This window comes from Taudactylus pleione, unplaced genomic scaffold (assembly GCF_031769625.1).
Source record: "Taudactylus pleione unplaced genomic scaffold, aTauple2 ptg000634l, whole genome shotgun sequence".
Classification (NCBI taxonomy): domain Eukaryota; kingdom Metazoa; phylum Chordata; class Amphibia; order Anura; family Myobatrachidae; genus Taudactylus; species Taudactylus pleione.
The window spans coordinates 257,204-283,572 of NW_028285036.1; the positions used below are offsets into that span (position 1 = coordinate 257,204).

A 26,369-nucleotide genomic window follows, 5' to 3' on the forward strand; every position below is an offset into this window, starting at 1 on the left:
ATTTCACAGTATTTGTAATAAATGAATAAATCTTGAATCTTATACTTTAAAGCTATGGAACCTTTTATGTGAGTGTGCTTTATGTAAGTATTAGGGGTTTGGGAAAGGACGCTAGTTAACTTGGGGCAGATTTTTCAAACTGCAATGCAAATGTGTTATGGGCAGTGAGCTTCACTCTCAAACAGGGTGGAGACCCCCAGCCGATTGCTGGTGCCATATTGTCTGACAGTGAGTTTAAACAGTTCTCTTCTATGCAGATTTCTTACCATTGTTCATTCAGTCAAATTCAAGTGTCTGGGCCATATTACAATTGCCACAGCTACACCTGTCCACATGTGGGGTCTCTCCATTTACATGCAAAAACACCCACAGTTCCTGGTGTATTGTTTTTTTCGAATTCCTTTTCTCAGGAAGCTGTTTATCTAGTTGCTAACTGATACTGTGGCCCTGATGCTCTGACAGAGCGTTTGCTCTGAATCAGGGCCCTCCTTCCTAATATTGGAGCGGCCTCCTGGCCGCTCGCATAGCTGTGGGTGACCACCCACAGCTTATGCGAGCGGCCAAAAAGATGGTTGCGATGGTCAAGACCATCGCGACCATCGGGCCTGCGACGAGACCCTTGCAGTAGGGTCTCGTGGCCGCAAGCCCGGGAGTGCTTTTGGCTCTATCAGAGCCAAAAGCACTCCCACTGACATCACTTGTGATGTCAGTGGGGCCGGCCCCAGACGGTAGGTGTTTCCTTGGGAACGCCTCCGTCTGAGCAGCAACGCCCCTGGCACGCCCACCAAAGGGGGCGTGCTGTCACTCACCATCGACGGCATGCCCCCTTTGATGCGAGACCCATAGCGACGGCTTGGCCATCGCTATTCGGGTCTCGCACATGCGCACGACGGAGCCCCCTCCGTCGTGCGCATGCGCACTGGGCTAACATCGACCCGCTTGCGAGCGCTCAGCGCTCGCGAGCGGGTCTGAATTAGGCCCTGAGTTTGTTTTGTTATATTTCTATGCAATGTCATCCCCAGAATGGGCCTGTCATGGCTTCTAAAGGTATTACCAAAAACATTGCCATCTGTACTTAGCTCGTGAGTTGTAACTTAAAATGGCATCATGCAGATTCTCATTTTTTTTAAGATGGAGTCTGGTTGCTATTCGCAAGATGGCGTCACTCCAAGCTAATTTTACACTTATTCTGTCTCAGCCACTAAAACCAGCTTCGACAAGGGTGTCTAGAATGGCATATAAAGGGCAGTTCTTTGCGAGGAGCAAAAAACTACAGAAGAAGACAAATATGCCTTTATTGGGGCACTCTTGGGAAGAAAATGTAATCGGAATTATAAAGAGTAAAGTTGATATCATTAAAACTTAGCGTTTAATTGAACATCTTAACTAAAATAAAATTCTCTTCAAAAAAAGGTAACTAACATACAAGACAAATACATTAATAACCATATACAAATAACAAAAGTGTTGCAATCAGGATCACATTACCATTTGTGATATTCACATAGAATTGATTCACCTTGTTTGAAGAATCAAATACATCAATGAATATGATTCTGCTGCTGACGTTATGGTGAAGACAAATTAATTGCTCACCTAGTTAGCAGAAAAATATAAATATATTTGTACCATATCTATTATCATAGTGAATGGATTACTGCTGCTAGTGTCAGCAAGGTAAAAAATAGGCGAACATATGAAAATGTAGTGGATCCCTCTCCTAATACCCACTGTATAAATTCACAATGAGCTAGGTAGAGAAAACACATACAAATGGTATATATAACGAATGTAAAAAAATAGGCTGTACGTTGGGTAAATGCTGTATATACACAATTGTCTGAAACAAATAGTGAAATCTGTCAGCATATACCATCCAGCACATCTGATTCTCTGGTTAACTATGACAATTGATACTTAGGCAAGGAGAGTTAGTCTCTCATTCAGAGGCGGTCGCAAGAAGCGATCGCTCTCTCTGAATGAGGACGGCCCCTTCATTTTTGAAGTGCGGCCTCCTGGTCGTTAGTTAAGCTTAGGGACTCGTCGCGACCATCGGGGCTTGCGACGAGTCCCTAAGTTTGGGTCTCGGCAACCGCAAGCCCGTGGGAGCTTTCTGCTCTTATGGAGCAGGAAGCTCCCCACTGACATCACTGATGATGTCTGTGCGGCCGCCCACAAAACGGTAGGCGTTCCTTAAGGAACGCCTCAGTTTTGGAAACCACCCCCTGGCCCGCCTACAAAACGGGGCAAGCTGTCGATCAACATCGACAGTCGCCCCTTTTGTAGCAAGCTCCGGAGCGAGAGAGTGCTTGCGACCGTGTCTGAATGAGACCCTTAGTCCCTTCATAAATTCACATAAGGTCTCATACAGCAATGAGACCGTTGATAATCAACTTTACTCTTTATAATTCCAATTACATTTTCTTCCCAAGAGTACCCCAAAAAAGGCATATTTGTCTTCTTCTCTAGTTTTTTGCGCCTCGCAAAGAACTGCCCTTTATATGTGTACTGCACAAATCCTATGGGTGCACCACCAACATTAAGTCATCCAGAATTCTCTGTGTGTGATAGACTATTATGTTGGTTCTCTAATTTGATGTAACTGATATTTACAACAATTACTTATAACTACTTATTTTATCACTAGTGCGGACTCTCCTGTTTATCTTTCTGTCTAGAATGACACCCTGCATCAGAATCAATGCCGCAGTGCTGTCTAGAGCGTCCTTAGGATGCTTCAGATGGTCAAATAGCTCCCTTACAGCTCCCCGGAGCATCCTCAGGATACCCCAGGCATTGCTGTAATCACCGACAAGTGTGGCCCCACCCCCTTGTGACAGCACATGGAGGGGCATGGCCTTCACCTGGGAAAAGGTTTTGGCTATGACTCTGGGCCTGATTCAGAGCCAGATGCTCTGACAAGAGCGCTCGCTCTGAATCTGGCCCATCCTACCTACAATTGGAGCGGCCTCCTGGCCGCTCGCATAGCTGTGGGTGACCACCCACAGCTTATGCGAGTGGCCAAAAAGATGGTCGCGATGGTCAAGACCATCGCGAACATCGGGCTTGCGACAAGACCCTTGCGGTAAGGTCTCGTCTGCCGCAAGCAGGAAGTGCTTTTGGCTCTATCACGCCTCCGTCGTGCGCATGCGCATTTGGGCAACATCGACCCACTTGCGAGCGTACAGCGCTCGCGAGCGGGTCTGAATGAGACCCTCTGTTTTCTGTAGGTGCAGAGTGCAAATGGATGATTAGTCATTTAATGTTAACTACTAATAACAATAAAGTAACACATTCAGTAAAAAATCTAGAACACAATGAGCTCCTAATGTAGAAGGACATATGCAATAATGTTACAACAACAAGGAGAAAACACACAATAAAAAAAGAACTTGTGATTTGTCTACAAAGTCCAGTAGTGTAACTGAGGCTTCTCCAGTACATATTGTTTAGTAAGTAAGTGCTGAGAAGTAACAATGTATCCAGGTCACAGTGGGGAATAAGTAACATATCCGTCCTAACATGCACCCAGTATGCCGGAGTATACCGGAGGTGACTGGAATGCCAAAAATCGCTCAACCAAGTGAACATGGGCTCAGCGTACATCCCTGTATCAGACCCCGCGTCTGAGCTTTCCAGATGTACTAAGAAACTTCCCCATAATTTGTTTTAATGATTGATCCAGCTTCCGCCATCACCTGCTGGGTGCATCCTAGGGCGGGTTTGTTACTTATTCCCCACTGGATACATTGTCAATTCCCAGCAGTTACTTGTTTAACAATATTTACTGGAGAACCTCATATAGCCTCATTTAGAGCCCTATTTACTACAATCCGCATTTAAAATATCACAGGGATTTATCGCGCCCCTCGCAGCCAATTTTGGATTACCGCGGGTATGCGCGCTCCCAATACCTGCGGTATCCAATAAAAAAAAAGTGGTCTCAGGGTTTTCCCTGCGTGTGAAAAGGCTGCTGCAGTACACGCTGCAAGCAGGGTAGGTTGTCCTGTGACTGTTTCAGGTGTGTCTGCACTGATAGAGCTGACTGCAGATTATTAGCCATCAGGTGAGGTCACCAGGTCAGGTATTAGCAGTCTCCCTGCACTGTCTCCTAGCAGGAATATATAGTACAGTATGTGCAGTCACAGATCATGGGGTGAGAGAAGCTGCAGCATATACAGGAGAAATGTTGCCATGTTCTTTGTCTTCAAATTTATAATCCATAAAGAAACTTAGGGCCTGATTCAGACCCACTCGCGAGCGGCTGTCCGCTCACAAGTGTGTCGATGTTCTGCACTGAGCATGCGCACGACGGAGGGAGCTCCATCGTGCGCATGCGCCAGACGCGACGAGCGAAGGACTTTCCTTCGCTCGTTGTGTCTGATCAAAGGGGGCGTGCTGTCGATGTTGATTGACAGCACGCTCCCTTTGGTGGGCGTGCCTCCCTGACGGGGGCGTTCCTAAGGGAACGCCTACCGTCAGAAGCCGGCCCACTGACATCACTAGTGATGTCAGTGGGAGTGATTTGGCTCTGATAGAGCCAAAATCACTCCGGGCCTTGCGGTTGAAAACCTCAACCGCAGGCTCCGGCTTGCAGTTTCGATGGTCAAGACCATCGTGGCCATCAAACTGCACGCTCGTATAGGCTGTGGGTGGTGACCCACAGCTATACGAGCGTCCAGGAGGACGCCCCAGAATTATGGAGGGCAGCCCTCATTCAGAGCGTGCGCTCTCCTCAGAGCGTACGGCTCTGAATGAGGGCCTTAGTGCATATAAATGCTACATGCACAGAATGACAGTTATCCACAATCCACAAGTATACAGTATCTTACTAACTGTTTTGTGGCTCGTTTATATTTGGATGTAAGTCAGTTTATGACACGCCTCTCAGATGTAGCAGTACACGCCCGTCACATGTATGACATGCCTCTCAGATGTAGCAGTACACACCCACTTTACCACCGCGCTTTTAGGTGTTACTTTCACACTCTCCCTGCAATGCATTTTCAAACGTAGGCAAGTATGGGTAATAGTGAGTTGGGAAAAATCCTGCTCCTACATTTCCTGACAGACACTATTATTAGCTAATAGCCACATGCCTCCACCTTGCCTCTGGGATCATTTATGCCATGTGACTAATTACCGCATCACAAAGGAGTTCTGTGGTTCTGTGACAGCCGACTCCAGATTAGGAGACATGCTCACTTACATCCTATCAGAACTGGTGCTTGGTGGGCACGGGGGATTTTTCATACATAGGTAGGTTAATAAATTGGTTGAGACATGACAGGAATGCTCGAAGTACCCACTCGGGTACCCGACTGAAAGCAGACTGGGATTTTCCTGCCATGACAGCTTCTGTGGTCTGTAACGTCCCAGACACACAGAACTGTATCAGGGTAATTTGGCACAATACGCAGAATGGTTATGATGACACGAGAAAGCGTTGAACTGCTTCATCTGGCATAACAGAGGGTTACATGTGACCCGCAGGGGGCAGTGACGTTCTTGTAGCTGTTGGTGTAGTTGGCGATCACATCTTTGCCCAATTGCTATGTACTGTACATATAAACCATCCGGTGCTCTATAAAAATTTTTTATATATATATATGATAATATAATTTATAAATATTTGTGAAAAAATAATATCCTAGTGATTTTACATGTGAAAATAAAGTGATGAGAACTACTAAGCTCTGCTGTTTCCTTTGGATAGAAGGGGACAGATTGACCAGAGGGGTACATTCAGATTCCAATGTCTCCTCCGGTCCTCGCCGCACTCATAAGGTTGTGCGTGTGCAGTATAACTGCCAGTACAGAACCCGGCAGTATAAGCTGTCACCATTACTTTTAGCGGTGAAAGTGGCAGTGTTAGGAGTTCACAGGACAGCTGCTTTTCGGATAATGAATAGGCCCCTAGGTGATGTGAAGATGCGACATTCTGGCTACTGAGATGAAGGTTCCATGCTCTGTACATGACTCATGCATTTTACATAAGCCTGGTTAATACATTGATGAGACAATACATTATGACCACCTGCCCAATATGCTGTTGCTCCTCTGTGTGCTGCCAAAACAGCTCTAACCATCGAGGCATGGCCCCTACAAGACCATCAAAGGTGTCCTGTGTTATCTGGTATCAGGACGTTGCCAACAGATTCTTCAATTCCTATCATACCGCTTTTATACCTAAATTCCGAGTCTGACTCGGAGGATGGAACAGGGTTCCAAACAGGATCAGACCCAGAATTTAGCCGGTGCCGACCCAGGATATTCCAGAGTCGGCGCCGTTCACACAACGGAGCTGGGTCTGCAGTGACCTAGCTCTTCCGGCGTGGAAGTGGACGCTTGGAAATGACGTAATCTCCAAGCGCCACTAAAGCCGACCAATCAGCAGGCATGTGGCGCGCTCCAGGTCTTTGTGACCTGGATCGCGTCGTTTACACTGCATTGTTTCACGGGTCATTCCCGTTACCTGGGTTGGATTGTTGGGTCACTCCACCCGGGAATCCAACCCTGTCCTCTTTTACACCAAGGAGCTACCCGGGTTACCCTGCAATAACCCAGGTTTTAGCTCTGGTGTAAAAGGGGTATAAGTTGCGAGACGGAGTCTCCTTAATCATGTTCCTCAAGCTAATGCCAAATAATGCAGTGTGGCGTGGTACGTTTTCCTGCTGAAAGAGGCGACTTCTGTCGCAGAATAGTGTTGTGATGAAAGAATGCAACTGGTCTGCAATGATGTAAGGTGGGTGCTACACATCACATCCACAGAACATTGCACAAACCATCACACTCCTGCTTGTGTCCTTTCCACAGTTCATCCTGGTGCCATCTCTTCCCTAGGTATATGACGCGCACGTACCTGCCCATCCACATAGCGCAACAGAAAACAGGGTTCATTGAACCAGGTGACCTTTTTCCATTGATCTAAGTGCCATTTCCAACACTCTCGTGCCCATTGTAGATGCTGTTGGCGGTGGACAGTGGTCAGCATGGGCACTCTGAGAGGCCAGTGGCTGCACAGCCCCATACTCAGCAAGGTTGGATGCACTGTGTGTGGTGACACCTTACTCCCATCAGCATCATTAAAAGTTTTGGTGATTTCATCATCTTCAGACCTTTGCTGGTGGAATTGCTCCAGGTTGCAAATATTTTGGAGTAATATCCTTGACTTAATCTTTGCTGTGATGCAAATCTCCCTCCACATCAATCTTTTCTGGTGGCACCGGGGCACAGGCCCCTCCTCCCCTCCCCGTCATTTTTGGGCATTTTTTTTATTATCTAAATAGTGGAGCTGCTGGGCGGCTGTTTCAGCTGTTGCTACTGGCAGCTGGCTCAGCTTGCTCGGAGGCTGAGCAGCTCTGCCTCCTTGAGCTGAAGCTGCCCGGGTGCTTGTAATACGCAAACTTGACGTCATGACATCACATCGTGCATACTGTGAAGTAGAGCCGCCGGACGTGTGTAATAACCCCACTATGTGAGTTATTACGTCTGACATGGCATTACATAGGCAGACATTTCCCAGCAGTCTCTGCAGCTGCTGAAGAGGTCAGGAGCAGCAGGTGACATGACCTGTGTCAGTTGGAGATGTGGTGAGAGGAGAGCTGAGGGGTGACAGTTGGAGATGTGGTGAGAGGAGAGCTAAGGGGTGACAGTTGGAGATGTGGTGAGAGGAGAGCTAAGGGGTGACAGTTGGAGATGTGGTGAGAGGAGAGCTGAGGGGTGACAGTTGGAGATGTGGTGAGAGGAGAGCTGAGGGGTGACAGTTGGAGATGTGGTGAGAGGAGAGCTGAGGGGTGACAGTTGGAGATGTGGTGAGAGGAGAGCTGAGGGGTGACAGTTGGAGATGTGCTGAGAGGAGAGCTGAGGGGTGACAGTTGGAGATGTGGTGAGAGGAGAGTTGAGGGGATACCATTGCAGAGTGATAAACAGCTGAAGTAACAGAGAAAAAAATATAGAAGAGTGGCTTTGACTTATAGAGAGCCCTGTCCAATTGTTCTCTGTGGCTAGCTTTTTGTAGAGAAAGTCGCATCCTAATTTTGGTCCTCAGATTTAGTGAGAGGAATCCATTATTACACACAACTTCTATGTGTGATATAGAGACACTGCTCATTATTTATATATCAGCACTGCAGCATTACTGCTTGCCATTCAGTGGTAGATACGCTTTAAGGGCCCCAACGTGTGCACAAGGAGTTACCCGTAACCTGGGTTATAAAGGGGATGTCATCTGTGTTAGGTTATTGGGACATTCTATTAATTTGGAAAGGACATTGCTAATTTAGTATAGGAATAGTCAATTAGAAAAGCAGTAATAGTTTGTTATTGTGATTTATGTGATTTATTGTGTGTTTATTGTACCAAACCTATTATTCTATAACAGTGACCCATTTCAATATAAATCCAGATTGCTTTTGCAAAAATGCTGTCTCCCATTGTCTGTGTCTGATTGGGGAACCCTTGCCTCTCTGTGGGTGTGGACTGAGGGCCTGATTCAGAGCCGCTCGCTGCTGGCGAGCGCTCGCTCTGAATCAGGTACACTGCAGCAATATTAGCAAAAATACTTGAATCCTACATGATAATAGAAATTCAGGAGGTATTGGTTGCATACATTTGCAAATATATGATTAAGCGCCGGGCCAACGCCAAGGCTCCTCTATACCGGCGTCCCTAACATTAAGGGGTTCATGTCAGAGGTGCAGAGCAGCCAAAAAGAATCCAGCCAAAGATTCCCTCCAGCACACTGCAGCAATATTAGCAAAAATGTGCTGGTCCGTATAGTGCCATTTGGAGGTTTATGGGGTACCTCCTAGGTGAGTCAGCTCTCAGCTTATACATGTGCTGTTATTATGCAGTACAGTAATTGTAATTATATGACCCAGAGTGGGTGCTACTATTTTGTAGCAATAATTATTTTGGGGTGAGCGTTTGGGCGTGGAGCCCCCAGAGTGGCTCTGGCTGGGCCTTTTTCAGGGCATCACCACTTAATTCACATAGATATTTTTTCATCACCTATCCATTTGTTTGTTTATTATTTATGTAATTTTAATTCTTTCCTATTATATTAACACTTATTGATTATCTTGACACATCTATACTTTACATTTCACTATCACCTTTCTTCCATTTTTCGTGTGATACCCTGGGAGTGGTCCTTGGCTGGATTCTTTTGGGCTGCTCTGCAGACGAGAAACCCTTAATGATAGGGATGCCGGTATAGAGGAGCCTTGACGCTGACCCGGTGCTTAATCATATATTTGCAAATGTATGTAACCAATACCTCTGAATTTCTATTATCATGTAGGATTCAAGTATTATTGCTAATATTGCTGCAGTGTGCTGGAGGGAATCTTTTTTTTTTTTCTTTAATACAAGTTGTATTGTCAGCATTGATCACTGCCAGGAATGGGAGACCTGGGGCAGTGTATTATACAACTGCCCTCTTTAACCCTTCTCCAGCCAGAAAATCTGCACAAACCAATGAAGGATTGTGCAGGGGGAAGTCGCTAAGGCAAGAAGTAATCAGTCAGCAGCTCTTGGATAAACCTGATGCTGTCTTTACTGCCCATAGTATAGGTACTAAAGATTTAAAGCTAATTATTAAAATGTATTGGAATCAGTGAATTTACTGAATATAATTGCAATTGCTTCAGATACATTTCTGGGTCACCTCACTCTCCGAGCACCAATTTTTTTTTTTTAAATCTTTGTTTTCTGGCAGGGTTGTGCCCATGTAAACCAGGCTAGTGTAGAAGTGCACAGTGATTGGTTAGTGACTGGCATAATGCCCAGTGTGGGTGAGTAGCGGGTAAGTTCAGACGACCAATGGGAGACGGAGATGATGCAAACAGGAAAGCTTTTTATTCCAAGCTTGAAAAGCCAGAGCCAGTGTAATGACTTCTTACATAAGGCAAACACAGTTCAGGAACAATAATACAGCTTACATGAGACAGCAGTTCAAACAAGCAGAGTATTCACAGCACAGTCAGGGTTCAGATTGTCCAGCATAGAGAGCGCTGCTGAAGGTGTAATCTCTCCCTCACATTTCCACTGACTAACTAAATTTACCAGGTTTTTATACCTTAGCTCAGTGTTGGCTAACCTTGTCACTCCAGCTGTTGTGGAACTATATATCCCAGCATGCCCTGCCACAGTTTTGGCATGCCCTAATAGCAAAACTGTAGCAGTGCATGCTGGGTTATGTAATTCCATAACAGCTGGAGTGTCAAGGTTAGCCAACACTGCCTTAGCTGGTCTTAATTGAGGTAAGGGTGTGGTTCCTCCCTGACTACAGGGAGGTTAACCCTTTCCTTAGAATGTGGGAGATATCCACTCTCTCACAGGGTGGAAATGGAAGTTTGTAAAAATGTAAAGTTCATATGAATAAAGGGATGCAATCGGGAAACCGGGTGCCTTAATACCGACAGCCGGCTTCCCGGCTGCTTTATCCCGGCGTGGGATAAATGACCGGCGTCTATATCTAGACGCCTGTCATTTACCCGACGTCAGGAGACCGGCGCCCGGCATCCCGATCGAAGGGATGCTGGGCGCCGCAAGCGGATAGCCGCGGGGGGAGAAAGTTAGGTTTAGGGCACCCCGGGGGGAACTTAGGGTTAGGCACCCCCCCGGGAGGGTTAAGGTTAGGCTAGGGGAAGGGGAGGTTAGGGTTAGGCACCCCCGGGGGAGGTTAGGGTTAGGCACCACCCCGGCAGCGGGGAAGGGGGGGTTAGGGTTAGGCACTTAGAAGGGGGATTAGAGTTAGGCACTTGGGGGGGAGGTTAGGATTAGGCACCCCTAAGGAGGGTTAGGGGGTTAGGTTAGTTTATACTTACCTTAGTGATGATCGGGATTTCCAGCACTGTCGGGCTGCCGCTGCCGGGCTCTGCTCATCTGTCGGGCTGCCGCTGCCGAGAATCGAACTGCCGGCCATGCGGCAGCCGGGATTCCATACCGATTCCATGAATAAAATCAGAGGTGAGTAGCGATGGTGGCATTACCTTACCATGGGCATCCTTCTGCATCAGTTTATGACAAGCATCCGGGAAATAGGTTGAGCAGAGTGGTAAGCGAGATGGTGCTGGTTATGTCCTTAGCTCTCCCCTTAATGTGAGGTACCCAAGGCAGAAATCATGTCTAGCTGTAAGAGGAATCCTCTAGAGCACAGGCTCTCAAACTTGGTCCTCAGGACCCCAAACAGTGCATGTTTTCCAGATTTTCTCTGAATCACAAGTGAAATAATTAGCTCCACCTGTGGATCTTTTAAAATATGTCAGCGAGTAATGAGTACGCCTGTGCACCTGCTGGGTGACCTGGAAAATGTGACCAGTGTGGGGTCCTGAGGACCTAGTTTGAGAACCACTGCTCTAGAATCATATGTAATCCAGCATCAGTTTGTCTTAAAATCTGATCAGCTCTTCATCTAAAATGTACTATAGATCATCTGATGAAACAAATAACACAGATTAACCCATTTTGTTATAGGACACAGGTGAGGTGGAAGACGAAAAGAGGAGAGGGGAGGTGTAAAGACTGAGGAGAGGTGATGTGGAAAGATTAAGCTGGGTACATAAAGGATTAAGCTGGGTACATAAAGGATTAAGAAGGGTACATAAAGGATTAAGATGGGCACATAATGGATTAAACTGGATACACACTGAGACAACAGGAATTCGTCCACACTTGAATGAGTCAATGAATGAAAGAATGATCACTGTTCCGTCCTTCATTAACTTACTATTGGTCGCTAGCGATATTGCTAGGTTTGATGTGCATCATATCAAACCTGATGAAGCCGCATATGACCGCGGGAGCGCGCTTATAGAGTGTACCATTGAGGCAGGTGAGGCAGCGCCTTTCCTGTCATACTTAAGTATACTCCAGAGTTTTAACTATAAAAATGATAAGAAAAATGTAAAGAAAATATAATTATCTTCTTTGTATTAATCTAATCATTTTTATAGTCAAACCTATGGAGTAATACGTGAATGGCAGGAGAGGCGCTGCCTCCCCTGTCTACCTTTTCCGCACATCCCTGATCAAAACAACCCAAATTTCCAGCACTTTATACAGCTGCACCTTTGTATAATGCCCACATGAACCCTCGGATTCATATATGTATGTATAAATCTGGCTCTGATACTAGCCAGTGCCTCCACAGCCATTTACCTCACCGCACATCACTGCCAGTGCCTCCACAGCCATTTACCTCACCGCACATCACTGCCAGTGCCTCCCCAGCCATTTACCTCACCGCACGTCACTGGAGTGTACACACTAAGCGTTGTAGGCGATTTGTCATTATGAAACGGCAACTAGGCCCGACCGTTCCAGTGTGTACCTAGCTTAAGAGGTTAGATGGAATGATTAAAAGAGGAGAGTGGAGGCAGAAAGACTAAAGGAGGAAAGGTGAGGCGGAAAGCCTAAAGGAGGAGAGGTGAGGCGGAAAGACTAAAGGAGGAAAGGTGAGGCGGAAAGACTAAAGGAGGAGAGGTGAGGCGGAAAGACTAAAGGAGGAAAGGTGAGGCGGAAAGCCTAAAGGAGGAGAGGTGAGGCGGAAAGACTAAAGGAGGAGAGGTGAGGCGGAAAGACTAAAGGATGAGAGGTGAGGCAGAAAGACTAAAGGAGGAGAGGTGAGGCGGAAAGACTAAAGGAGGAAAGGTGAGGCGGAAAGACTAAAGGAGGAGAGGTGAGGCAAAAAGACTAAAGGAGGAAAGGTGAGGCAGAAAGCCTAAAGGAGAAGTGAGGCGGAAAGACTAAAGGAGGAAAGGTGAGGTGCGGAAAGACTAAAGGAGGAAAGGTGAGGCGGAAAGGCTAAAGGAGGAGAGGTGAGGCGGAAAGACTAAAGGAGGAAAGGTGAGGCGGAAAGACTAAAGGAGGAAAGGTGAGGCGGAAAGACTAAAGGAGGAGAGGTGAGGCGGAAAGACTAAAGGAGGAGAGGTGAGGCGGAAAGACTAAAGGAGGAAAGGTGAGGCGGAAAGACTAAAGGAGGAGAGGTGAGGCGGAAAGACTAAAGGAGGAAAGGTGAGGCGGAAAGCCTAAAGGAGGAGAAGTGAGGCGGAAAGACTAAAGGAGGAGAGGTGAGGCGGAAAGACTAAAGGAGGAGAGGTGAGGCGGAAAGACTAAAGGAGGAAAGGTGAGGCGGAAAGACTAAAGGAGGAGAGGTGAGGCAGAAAGACTAAAGGAGGAAAGGTGAGGCGGAAAGCCTAAAGGAGGAGAAGTGAGGCGGAAAGACTAAAGGAGGAAAGGTGAGGTGCGGAAAGACTAAAGGAGGAAAGGTGAGGTGCGGAAAGACTAAAGGAGGAAAGGTGAGGCGGAAAGACTAAAGGAGGAGAGGTGAGGCGGAAAGACTACAGGAGGAGAGGTGAGGCAGAAAGACTAAAGGAGGAGAGGTGAGGCGGAAAGACTAAAGGAGGAGAGGTGAGGCGGAAAGACTAAAGGAGGAGAGGTGAGGTGGAAAGACTAAAGGAGGAGAAGTGAGGCGGAAAGACTAAAGGAGGAGAGGTAAGGCGGAAAGACTAAAGGAGGAGAGGTAAGGCGGAAAGACTAAAGGAGGAGAGGTGAGGTGCGGAAAGACTAAAGGAGGAGAGGTGAGGCGGAAAGACTAAAGGAGGAAAGGTGAGGCAGAAAGACTAAAGGAGGAAAGGTGAGGCGGAAAGACTAAAGGAGGAAAGGTGAGGCTGAAAGACTAAAGAAGGAAAGGTGAGGCGGAAAGACTAAAGGAGGAAAGGTGAGGCGGAAAGACTAAAGGAGGAAAGGTGAGGCGGAAAGACTAAAGGAGGAGAGGTGAGGCGGAAAGACTAAAGGAGGAGAGGGGAGATGGAAAGACTAAAGGAGGAAAGGTGAGGCAGAAAGACTAAAGGAGGAGAGGGGAGACGGAAAGACTAAAGGAGGAAAGGTGAGGAGGAAAGACTAAAGGAGGAGAGGTGAGGCGGAAAGACTAAAGGAGGAAAGGTGATGCGGAAAGACTACAAGAGAGGTGAGGCGGAAAGACTAAAGGAGGAGAGATGAGACGGAAAGACTAAAGGAGGAGAGGGGAAGCGGAAAGACTAAAGGAGGAAAGATGAGGCGGAAAGACTAAAGGAGGAGAGGTGAGGCAGAAAGACTAAAGGAGGAAAGGTGAGGCGGAAAGACTAAAGGAGGAAAGGTGAGGCGGAAAGACTAAAGGAGGAGAGGTGAGGCGGAAAGACTAAAGGAGGAGAGGTGAGGTGCGGAAAGACTAAAGGAGGAGAGGGGAGACGGAAAGACTAAAGGAGGAAAGGTGAGGAGGAAAGACTAAAGGAGGAGAGGTGAGGCGGAAAGACTAAAGGAGGAAAGGTGATGCGGAAAGACTAAAGGAGAGGTGAGGCGGAAAGACTAAAGGAGGAAAGATGAGGCGGAAAGACTAAAGGAGGAGAGGTGAGGCAGAAAGACTAAAGGAGGAAAGGTGAGGCGGAAAGACTAAAGGAGGAAAGGTGAGGCGGAAAGACTAAAGGAGGAGAGGTGAGGTGCGGAAAGACTAAAGGAGGAGAGGTGAGGCGGAAAGACTAAAGGAGGAGAGGTGAGGCGGAAAGACTAAAGGAGGAGAGGTGAGGTGCGGAAAGACTAAAGGAGGAGAGGTGAGGCGGAAAGACTAAAGGAGGAAAGGTGAGGCGGAAAGACTAAAGGAGGAGAGGTGAGGTGCGGAAAGACTAAAGGTGGAGAGATGAGTCAGAAAGACTAAAGGAGGAAAGGTGAGGTGCGGAAAGACTAAAGGAGGAGAGATGAGGCAGAAAGACTAAAGGAGGAAAGGTGAGGCGGAAAGACTAAAGGAGGAGAGGTGAGGTGCGGAAAGACTAAAGGAGGAGAGGTGAGGTGCGGAAAGACTAAAGGAGGAGAGGTGAGGCAGAAAGACTAAAGGAGGAAAGGTGAGGTGGAAAGACTAAAGGAGGAGAGGTGAGGCAGAAAGAAAAAAAGGAGGAGAGGTGAGGCAGAAAGACTAATGGAGGAAAGGTGAGGCGGAAAGACTAAAGGAGGAGAGGGGAGGCAGAAAGACTAAAGGAGGAGAGGTGAGGCAGAAAGACTGAGGAGAGAAACAATAAGAGTAAAGACTAAAAAAATTTTTTTCTTTGAAATATACAGCAGTTTATCGCAATGTGGCTATCGCCATATTTATATAAATTGTTATGCAGAGAAAGACCTTGTGTTAAAGGTCTGTCTTAGTGAAGATTTGTCTGATATCGGAAGGACATAACTTGTATAGGGTTTGTACAGTGTATGTACATTATATTTTCTTGATATATGGTTGCTTTTAAAAAAAAAAAATCTTAATGACAGCGGTTCTCAATCACAACCCTCAAGTATCTGTCTGTGGAAGCAGGTGGGATAAATACTGACCCAGAAAAATAGATTAACTCACCTGTGCATGACTAAAGACATCCACAAAACATGACTTGTTGGTGGTATTGGAGTTGAGAATTTCTGGTTTATGGCGAAATCCAGCATTTAGAAATCCCCCCTCTGTATATTATATTGGTCTTTGGTATGTTCATGTTGCATAAGAGTTACTAGGATGGGCTGTTTTGTATGGTGTAACCTAAAATGCGCTCAATGGAAAAGTGTCCTAGGAAAAAATCCTGGGTCGATTGACCCTGCATTTTTTCCTGGGACTCGAGCAGGGTTTTACGTGGTTAAAACCCTGGTCAGGCTAAGTGGAAATGGGTTACCCGGGTCTTGCAGGTGATTGGCTGATTTGGGAGGCTGTCTACGTGACAGTCTACGGTCCAGACTGGGGAGGCTGTAAGCTCTCCCTGCCCGGTGACAGCTGTCACAGACAGCCTCCCTAATGACAGCATCTCCCCCAGGAAGGGCCCTCTCCCTTGGTCGCAGGGCCGCTCCGGTCCGGTGTTTAGGGGAGAGCTGGAGTTTCCGGAGCTTGGTGATGACACCATCGCAAAAGTGCCGGCACTGCACTCAGGTGCAGTGTGAATGGCGTCGACCCTGGATATTCCCGGGTCGATGCCACAATGGAAATGGGGCAAATCCTGGGTTCAGAACCGGGATTTTTGGTGGAAAAGGGGTATAGTACATCCCTGACCTTCACGAGATAGTAGACAGCATTCGCTTCAAATGTGAGTCGTCATAACGTTTTGGCTCATGATATTATTGATATTATGTCAGGAATACAAATTTAGTCAATAAACATTATGTGGCAAATGTAGGTTTCAATTTGGCAAATGTGCCGATTTGTCGGTGATTGTGCCGCTGGATTTACGCCAGGTTGACCTTGCCTTTGAAAAATAAAACAAAATAAATTGCTGCTTTAAAAACTATGGCAAGATTGATGAAAACTCAGCACTTTTACAAACTTGCCCCCATATATTTGAATGTAAAAACAGGATCTGAGAATGTCAGCTAGTAAGACATATGACGGAATTCTGTAGATTGTTTTTGCAGTACAGACTCAGGCCCTGATTCAGAGCCGCTCGCTCTGAAACAGGGCCGGGCTATTTTTTTTTCTGAACGGCCTCCTGCCCGCTCGCATAGCTGTGGGTGACCACCCACAGCTATAGCGAGCGGGCAGAAAGATGGTTGCGATGGTCAAGACCATCGCGACCATCGTGCTTGCGACGAGACCCTTGTGGTAGGGTCTCGTTGCCGCAAGCCCCAGAGTGCTTTCGGCTCAAACAGAGCCGAAAGCACTCCCACTGACATCACTTGTGATGTCAATGGGGCCGGCCCCAGACGGTAGGCGTTCCCATGGGAACGCCTCCGTCTGGGCAGACACGCCCCCAGCCCGCCCACCAAAGGGGGCGTGCTGTCACTCAACATCGACAGCACGCCCCCTTTGGTGCGAGACCTATAATGACGACTTGGCCGTCGTTATTCGGATCTCGTGCATGCGCACGACGGAGCCGCCTCCGTTGTGCGCATGCGCACTTGGCCAACATCGACCCGCTTGTGAGCGCTCAGCGCTCACGAGCGGGTCTGAATTAGGCCCTGAGTCTCCCATATCCAAAATGCTTGTCACCAGGTGTATTTTGGATATCGGAATATTTGCATATAATGAAATATCTTGGGAATGGGACCCGAATCTAAACATAGAAGAAGCATTTATGTTTTATAAACACCTTATACACACAGTCTGAAGGTCATTTTATACAATATTTTCAATAGTTTTGTGGCTCAAAAAAGTTTGTGTACATACATGAAATTCATTTATGTTTCATATACTCCCTATACACACAGCCTGAAGGTAATTTTATACAATATTTTTAATAATTTTATGCCTTAAACAAAGTTTGTGTACATTGTACCATCAAAAAGCAAAGGTTCCACTATCTCAGTCATGCTAAAATAATTCCATATTTCGGAATATTTGGATATGGGAGACTCAACCTGTAATAGTGACTTTAGCCTGCTTACTACATGATTAGCAAATAAATAAACTGTTGTGTATGTGTTCAATAGTAATATTATCATAAAATCGCAATAAACTAAATATATGTTTTTTCATAAATAACTTCTGCAAAATGCGCACAATTAATACATTTCATCTTATTCAATTATATTTTCTGTCCCTTTAAGTTTAGGTGTGTCCCTTTAGTGTAACTGAGCCTGTGCATATAATCTGAATGACAGCTCAGCCTCGCCCTGTGTGCAGAATGTGACCTCACTGGTATCTGAGTGTCAGAGACTTTCACTTTCATTTCTCTCTCCTGCTGCCAGCGATGGCGTCTGCTGATCTGAGACAGGAGCTGGACTGTTCCATCTGCCTGAACATTTATACAGATCCTGTAACCCTGAGATGTGGGCACAACTTCTGCTGGGTCTGTATTGATCGTGTGCTGGATGCACAGGAGGGGTCTGGAGTTTATAGCTGTCCTGAATGCAGAGAAGAGTGTCAGGAGCGTCCTGCACTGATACGGAACATAACTCTGTGTAACATAGTGGGGAGTTTCCTGTCTCCTCAGCCAGATCAGGAGGAGACTGAGATCTTCTGCACTTACTGTGTGGACTCTCCTGTACCTGCTGCTAAATCCTGTCTGCTGTGTGAGGCTTCTCTGTGTGATAAACACCTGAGAGTACACAGCAAGTCAGCAGAACACGTCTTATCTGATCCCACCACTTACCCGGGGAACAGGAAATGCACCGTCCATAAGGAGCTCTTCAAATATTACTGCATTAAAGATGCTGCCTTTACCTGTGAATCCTGCAATATGGCTGGAGCACATAGGGGACATAAGATCGAGTTGCTGGATGAGGCCTTTGGGAAGAAGAAGGAAAAACTAGGAAATATTCTGCTGAGACTGAGCACAAAGAGAGCGGAGACTGAGAAAAGAGTGCAGAGTCTGCAGGAGCGCAGGAGAGAAAATCAGGAAAAAGCAGCTGATCTAACAGAGAGAGTCCCTGCCCTGTTTAGAGACATCAGGAGACAGCTGGATGACCTGGAAAAGAGAGTCCTGAGTGAGATCTCCAGGAAGGAACAGCGCGTTTCACTCCCAATCTCTGATCTGATCCAGCAGCTGGAAATAAAGAAGGACGAGCTGTCCAGGAAGATGCGTCACATTGAGGAGCTGTGTAACATGTCTAACCCAGTGACTTTCCTACTGGAACCAGACACAGGTGACTTGTGTGATATTAAGGACAGAAAGATACATTATAAACAGGTCCATGATGTAGGAGATCTGGATGTGGGTCTCATCTCAGGGACATTACACACATTATCTGATATAATAACAGGTATAAATACAGGGATCTATGTGCAGGAAGCTACAGACATATTACTGGATGTAAACACAGCTAGTAATAATACACAGATATCAGATGACAAGAAAACTGCATCATGGTCACATATAAACCAGAATCACCCAGTAACACCAGAGAGATTTCTGTATAATCAGGTAATAAGCACCAGGGGATTCTCCTCAGGGCGATATTACTGGGAAGTGGATGTCAGTAAATCATATAATTGGAGAGTGGGGATGTGTTATCCCAGTATAGACAGGACAGGAGGTCAGTCACAAATTGGTAATAATAACAAGTCCTGGTGTGTGTATAGGTATAATAATCAGTACTATGTGATACATGACAGGACAGGGATCCAGTTACCTGATAATATCCCCTGTGACAGAGTGAGGATATACCTGGATTATGAGGCAGGACAGCTGTCCTTTTATTCTCTGTGTGACCCCATCAGACACTTACACACCTACACTGCCGCCCTCACTGAGCCCCTTCATGCTGCGTTGTGTGTAGGAAGAGGTTGTATTGTATAACTATATCTGTGGGAGTCATGAGGTGTGAGAAATAATAAGAAATCATAGTGTGATACCATCGATGGTTACTAACCTAGTAACCATCGATAGTCTGTGACCATCCCTAATGTCTGCTATCCTGTCTGAATTTGTTCCTTTGTTGCTGTGTTAAAAATTTTCATTAGAAATATACATTTGTGTGAGATTCCTCCATCTCTGACTCACTGGGCCTAATGCTGAGTTGGCCCCATGCCAATATTCATGCAAATGGTCGATTTTTTTTTCCCCCTGCGCATGTGTCAGAGCCTCATAAAAAAAAGGTCACACTGCTCATGCACCCATTATGTCTGCATACAGGGCCACAGGACTGATTGAGAAACATGGTCTCATAATTGTATTGGAAATGTTCCTTGGCCGTCACTGGTAGGTGGCCGTTAGGATGCACAAAGAAGGTCTGTCTTATGGGCGTGTCGCAGAGGTTGTTGTGAACACAGGGCCTGAAGCAGCAAGGAACGCAGCCGCAAAATTTGCACGCACCCGGTCGATGTTTTCATTCTGTGCATGCGCACGCATCTCACTGCGCGTAAGCAAAGTAGCCACTGCGATTGAGTAAGAGATCGCAGTGTGTATGCAGACTCTTCGGATCTTGATTGACAGGAAGTGTCGTTTGGGGGGTGTGGTGACGGGGGAGTAGTCAGAGAAACGCGTGCCTGTGCGTTTAGGTGCCGTTACAGGGGTATGCATAATTAAACCCCTGCGAAGGCATAAGTAGCCAGAGGTCTAGTTGCACATAGTTCAGCTATACCCCAGTAAGGCGAGGTCATCGACTATTGTAGTATGGGTCCGATGGTTCTCGATGTTACTGATGTTTTTTCTATCTTGCTAACTATTGAGGCTGTGAGTAAAGTTAAGTGGGCGGTCAGGTCATCCACTATTGTTAGTATGGGTCCGATGGTTCTCGATGTTACCAATGTTTTCGCTATCTTGCTAACTATTGAGGCTGTGAGTAAAGTTAAGTGGGCGGCATTATGTAGCGCTGGGCATCTGCATTTGTGCTTCGGCTGCATCGCAAATGCGTTCATTAACATATTTTTGCAGATGCCGGATGCGTGCGATTGCAGACTTGCGATCCGTGCTGAATCAGGCCCTCGGACTCTTAATTGCTCACATTGGAGACCATATTCTGTCAGAGAATCTGCACCTCGCATGCGGGGGGGGGGGGTGAAAGTTTTGATGGTGGGTCTAGCTCGCTAAGCGGGATTTCAGTGTCTAAAGATGCTCAAAGTGGGTGTCTTAGTCCTTCTACATACAGGCCCACAGATGTACACCAGGGATGGGCTTGTGCTGGTATTAGTGTAAGTCGCAGAATTGGACATGGCGCCATCAGACGTAGGCCCACTGATAGCTGTGATTGGCTGCAATACCTGTCTGTCAGGAGTAGTTTTGTACACAATATCCCGCCCACTTCCTGTGATATAGGAAAACTGAGCATTGTCTGAGGACACCTGATTTGGATGCTGGAGTAGCTGGTCAGGCCATACTTTCTGACATCTAAGGATTCTTTTCCGGGAGCAGTCACGGAGAGGAGAGCTGTGGGAGGCGGGGCCAGACAATAGTCATCATTAGGCCCCACCCCCTTTACAAGAAAAGCCTGCAGTTCGCCATGAGGAGGGGACGGGGCTAAATGACGTGATTCGCACCATTTAACCCCGCCCCCTGCGTATGGACCCGCTAATTTCTAAAAAAACATCCCCATCCTGCCCACTTCACTAGGAAGTATGCAGGCAATTTGCCTCCTCTTTCAGGGGTGCGGGGGGTTACCTGAAAAATCGTGAGCCTCCCGCGACTCCTGGGAGAGTATGGGTCAGGTCTGTAAATTACAAGGAACATAAGTATAATTTACGATTACAATTGAACTCTAACAAAAGTTTCTTATTATATTCCATTGCTTGTATTGAACAGTCAGAATATACAAATGTGAGCAAACTGTATTTTATATGTGTAATTATATATATATTTATGTAGTTATGTACTGTGTAATCCCATTTTAATATAGTAAATATTTACAGCGAAGTCTGTGGGTGTTTTGTGTTATTTCATGTAAAAGGAGTAATGGTGTATACACACGGTCAGATCGGACAACGAGAACGATCATCCAGCACATCACCAACGACTATTAACAACTATCGATCAATGATTGCGGGTCCCCATAGTAACCTGGTCGATATCGACCAGGTTGGACTGCATGCACGGGCGATGGTCGTTATGAACCATCCGTGCCCGCGCATAGATGGTCGTTTGGTTTTTGGAAGGGACCAAAAAATCATCTATATCGTTATCGTTCAAATCGTGCATTTTCATCGTACCGTGTGTATGCAAAACGAGGGCCTCATTCATCATTCATCACGGATTGCAATTACATTGCACGCAGATGGGCAGATGGTGCGTACTGCGCATGCGTATATACGTCAGCGTTTGGGGGTGGTGACGGGGGCCTGGTCGGAGAAAAGCAGGCGTGCCTGTCCTTTTGAATGCTGTTATATGGGTGTGCATAAATTGGCCATACGCAGCTTGTGTACTCGCTGCTTGTGACGAGGTTATCAATTTCTGAGACAGGTCAGAGCTGCTGTAATTCTGAGTGAGGGTCCGATGTTACTCGATATAACCGATGTGTACGCAGGACTGCGAGGTCTTATGGATGTGAGAAAGTAGCAGTGGGCGTCTCTATGCTGGTTGTGTCAGACATTAGCTTATTTTCGCAGCTTCACTGCGTGCGTAATCATAGCTGCGATCGCAATAGCGATCCGTGCTGAGGGCCTGATTCAGACCCGCGAGGAAGCGCTATGCACTCGCAAGCGGATCGATGGTGGTCCAGTGCGCATGCGCACGATGGAGCCGACTCCGTCGTGCGCATGCGTGAGAATGCGCGAGACCCAGATAGCGACGGGCAAACCGTCGCTCTGGGTCTCATACCAAAGGGGGCGTGCTGTTGATGTTGAGTGACAGCATGCCCCCTTTGGTGGGCGGGCCAGGGGCATGGCTGCCCAGACGGAGGCGTTCCCATGGGAATGCCTACCGTCTGGGGCCGGCCCCACTGACATCACAAGTGATGTCAGTGGGAGTGCTTTCGGCTCTGTTAGAGCCGAAAGCACTCTGGGGCTTGCGGCAACGAGACCCTACCACAAGGGTCTCGTTGCAAGCCCAATGGTCTTGACCATCGCGACCATCTTCCTGGCCGCTCGCTATAGCTGTGGGTGGTCACCCACAGCTATGCAAGCGGCCAGGAGGCCGCTCTAAAAAACCAGAGGGCCGGCCCTGATTCAGAGCGAGCGCTCTGTCAGAGCGTCCGGCTCTGAATCAGGCCCTGAATGAGGAAAGATTTATAAGGTAAACCGCGAGTTGGTTTTGAATCAATCAAGGGACAGTGGGTCTAATTCAGACCCGCTCGCAAGCAGGTCGATGTTAGCCCAGTGCGCATGCGCATGACGGAGGTGACTCCATTGTGCGCATGCGCGAGACCCGTATAGCAATGGCCAAGCCGTCGCTATGGGTCTCGCACCAAAGGGGGCGTGCTGTCGATGGTGAGTGACAGCATGCCCCCTTTGGTGGGCGTGGCTGCCCAGACGGAGTCTGGGGCCGGCCCCACTGACATCACAAGTGATGTCAGTGGGAGTGCTTTTGGCTCTGATAGAGCCAAAAGCACTCCAGGGCTTGCGGCCATGAGACCCTACCACAAGGGTCTCGTCGCAAGCCCGATGGTCACGATGGTCTTGACCATCGCGATCATCTTCTCCCAGCAGAAGGAGCTTTGCAGAGGCAAATCCTCATTCATTCTATAAGAAGATGTTCATATTTCCATATACTGGCCCTGATTCAGAGCCGGATGCTCTGACAGAGCGCTCACTCTGAATCAGGGCCATCCTTCCTAATATTGGAGCGGAGCTCCAACAGAAGAGCAGTGAGTCAGAGGATCAACTGTCACACTGCACCTGCACATACAGTTACTGATTTCCTCCCAGTACATTTCCATATGCCATGGTCTCAAATCGACAGGTTACTATCCCTACAGACTTAGGGAAAGTTGTGAAGACAGCACAAGAACTGCAATTAAATGTGTATCCAAACATACATCAACACTTCAGAGATCACAAATGCCTATGTGAATGTGTAATTCTTTCACAAAATAATGAAATAGTAAACAAAATCAATGAGACGATATTGCAGGAACTGCCAAGTGAATTTATCAGTTTTAGATCAATTGACACTGTCACTTACCCAGACCAAGCTGTGCTATTATCCAACTGAATTTCTAAACTGCCAGGAACCACCAGGGATGCCTCTGCACAAATTATTTTTGAAGGTCAGTGTGCCAATCATGCTGCTTAGAATCCTGGATGCTTCAAAGCTTTGCAATGGTACAAGACATTGCATAAAATCTCTCAAAGCCCATGCCATCATAAGCCACTATCATAAATGGATGTGGTACAGGAGAGGATGTGCTCACTGCCATTTGAATTCAAGAGATTGCAATTTCCAATCCGACTCTCTTTTGCAATGACCATCAGTGTTTAGGTAATGGTGTCTAAATACTGTGTATAAATGGATAGATAGGTCCTTTTCAGGGCTAAAACCATGTTAGCAAACAGTAGGGTTGTGATAACCAGAACCCACGATACTGGTGCCTTAACAGTTTCCTTATTTACCAAAGCCTTTCAGAGAGGCAAGTACCCCTACTGTTCTGAGCTCCTTGGAATACTTAAGCTGGGCATACACATCCAGATAAAATGCCTGTCAGACCGACAGACATTTTATCTGGCAGCCTGCCAGCCCGCAGATGTTCGCGGCATATACTGTGAGGTGTCTCACAGTGTATTAGCCCGACATCTACGCTCCACCCCCGGGGGAGGAGACATTTACCTGTTTCTTCCCCTGTCATCTGCGCTCCGTCCCCGGGGGAGGAGACATTTACCTGTTCCTTCCCCTGACATCTGCGCTCCGCCCCCGGGGGAGGAGACATTTACCTGTTCCTTCCCCTGACATCTGCGCTCCGCCCCCGGGGGAGGAGACATTTACCTGTTTCTTCCCCTGACATCTGCACTCCGCCCCCGGGGGAGGAGACATTTACCTGTTTCTTCCCCTGACATCTGCACTCCGCCCCCTGGGGAGGAGACATTTACCTGTTTCTTCCCCTGTAATCTGCGCTCCGCCCCCGGGGGAGGAGACATTTACCTGTTTCTTCCCCTGTAATCTGCGCTCCGCCCCCGGGGGAGGAGACATTTACCTGTTTCTTCCCCTGACATCTGCACTCCGCCCCCGGGGGAGGAGACATTTACCTGTTTCTTCCCCTGACATCTGCACTCCGCCCCCTGGGGAGGAGACATTTACCTGTTTCTTCCTCTGTAATCTGCGCTCCGCCCCCTGGGGAGGAGACATTTACCTGTTTCTTCCCCTGTAATCTGCGCTCCGTCCCCGGGGGAGGAGACATTTACCTGTTTCTTCCCCTGTAATCTGCGCTCCGTCCCCGGGGGAGGAGACATTTACCTGTTTCTTCCTCTGTAATCTGCACTCCGCCCCCTGGGGAGGAGACATTTACCTGTTTCTTCCCCTGTAATCTGCGCTCCGCCCCCGGGGGAGGAGACATTTACCTGTTTCTTCCCCTGTAATCTGCGCTCCGTCCCCGGGGGAGGAGACATTTACCTGTTGTTTCCATGGGAAGAAATACAGGAAATGTCTGTCTCTCGTCCGCAGCTGGGCATACACTGCCCGACGCGGACGACATTTTATATGTATACGTATATGGCATGGATCGTCCCGATAATTGTAGCGTGTATGGCCAGCATTAGACACGGAAAATAATGACAAGCATTACAAACCGCTTTGCTTTATTTCACAGGAACAGTATGAAAGATGTCTTCTTGTAACAATAATTTCCGGCAAGGAGTAGTAAATTAATGCACTATACATTTCAGAATTTAGCATAAACCAATCATATAATAACATATAATATAGCATGCACAACAGTACTTTTAAAGAAATTCTATATTGAACAATATTACTTATTTCTTGGGGAATTAAACAATAAATATTTTAATACTAAAGTATTCACCAAACAGATAATTGTCTCTTGAGCCTAGACTCTATTTGTGAGGTCACTGGTGCACAATGTTTCCTTTTTAGGGCCGTATTCAATTAGTTTCGTACCCGCGATACTTTTTTGCATGCCGTACTTTTCGCCGACTTCGCATGTGTTTTACCTGCGGAAACTTATCGTGCGCACCCCCACTATTCGCCGTATTCAATTCCAAACGGACACGGCGAAACTTAAATAGGTGTAAAGTGCTGTCAAAAATAGGGAAATCTGCTTGGTTTGCCACTGAACATCCTAAAATGTGGGTACTTTTGGAAAGAGGAATGGTATTTCCATTACCTCTGATTTTTAAAAGGGACATAATGCACCCAAAAAAGGGCCATGGCCTCATGGGGAAGGGCCAGGGAAGAGATAGGAGAGGCCAGGAGATGCTGGGGATAAATAGGGACATAATATAGTGCACCTGAGAGAGGGCCATGGCCTCATGGGGAAGGGCCAGGGAAGAGATAGGGGAGGCCAGGAGATGCTGGGGATAAATAGGGACATAATATAGTGCACCTGAGAGAGGGCCATGGCCTCATGGGGAAGGGCCAGGGAAGAGATAGGAGAGGCCAGGAGATGCTGGGGATAAATAGGGACATAATATAGTGCACCTGAGAGAGGGCCATGGCCTCATGGGGAAGGGCCAGGGAAGAGATAGGGGAGGCCAGGAGATGCTGGGGATAAATAGGGACATAATATAGTGCACCTGAGAGAGGGCCATGGCCTCATGGGGAAGGGCCAGGGAAGAGATAGGGGAGGCCAGGAGATGCTAGGGATAAATAGGGACATAATATAGTGCACCTGAGAGAGGGCCATGGCCTCATGGGGAAGGGCCAGGGAAGAGATAGGAGAGGCCAGGAGATGCTGGGGATAAATAGGGACATAATATAGTGCACCTGAGAGAGGGCCATGGCCTCATGGGGAAGGGCCAGGGAAGAGATAGGGGAGGCCAGGAATGCTGGGGATAAATAACGACATAATATAGTGCACCTGAGAGAGGGCCATGGCCTCATGGGGAAGGGCCAGGG

The 26,369-nt window shown here is 47.3% G+C and overlaps 1 protein-coding gene across 1 annotated transcript; it reads left to right on the forward strand.

Annotated features, from left to right (window-relative positions):
- Positions 1-17,657: 17,657 nt before the first annotated feature.
- Positions 17,658-21,246, forward strand: LOC148479141 (E3 ubiquitin/ISG15 ligase TRIM25-like). The gene has a single exon (XM_088454883.1). The coding sequence runs from the start codon at positions 17,685-17,687 to the stop codon at positions 19,230-19,232; it is 1,548 nt and encodes a 515-aa protein (XP_088311009.1). The 5' UTR covers positions 17,658-17,684; the 3' UTR covers positions 19,233-21,246.
- Positions 21,247-26,369: the final 5,123 nt, after the last annotated feature.

Excerpts from the sequence above, each read along its gene's own strand:
- LOC148479141 (XM_088454883.1), top strand. The coding sequence starts at position 17,685 with ATGGCGTCTGCTGATCTGAGACAGGAGCTGGACTGTTCCATCTGCCTG.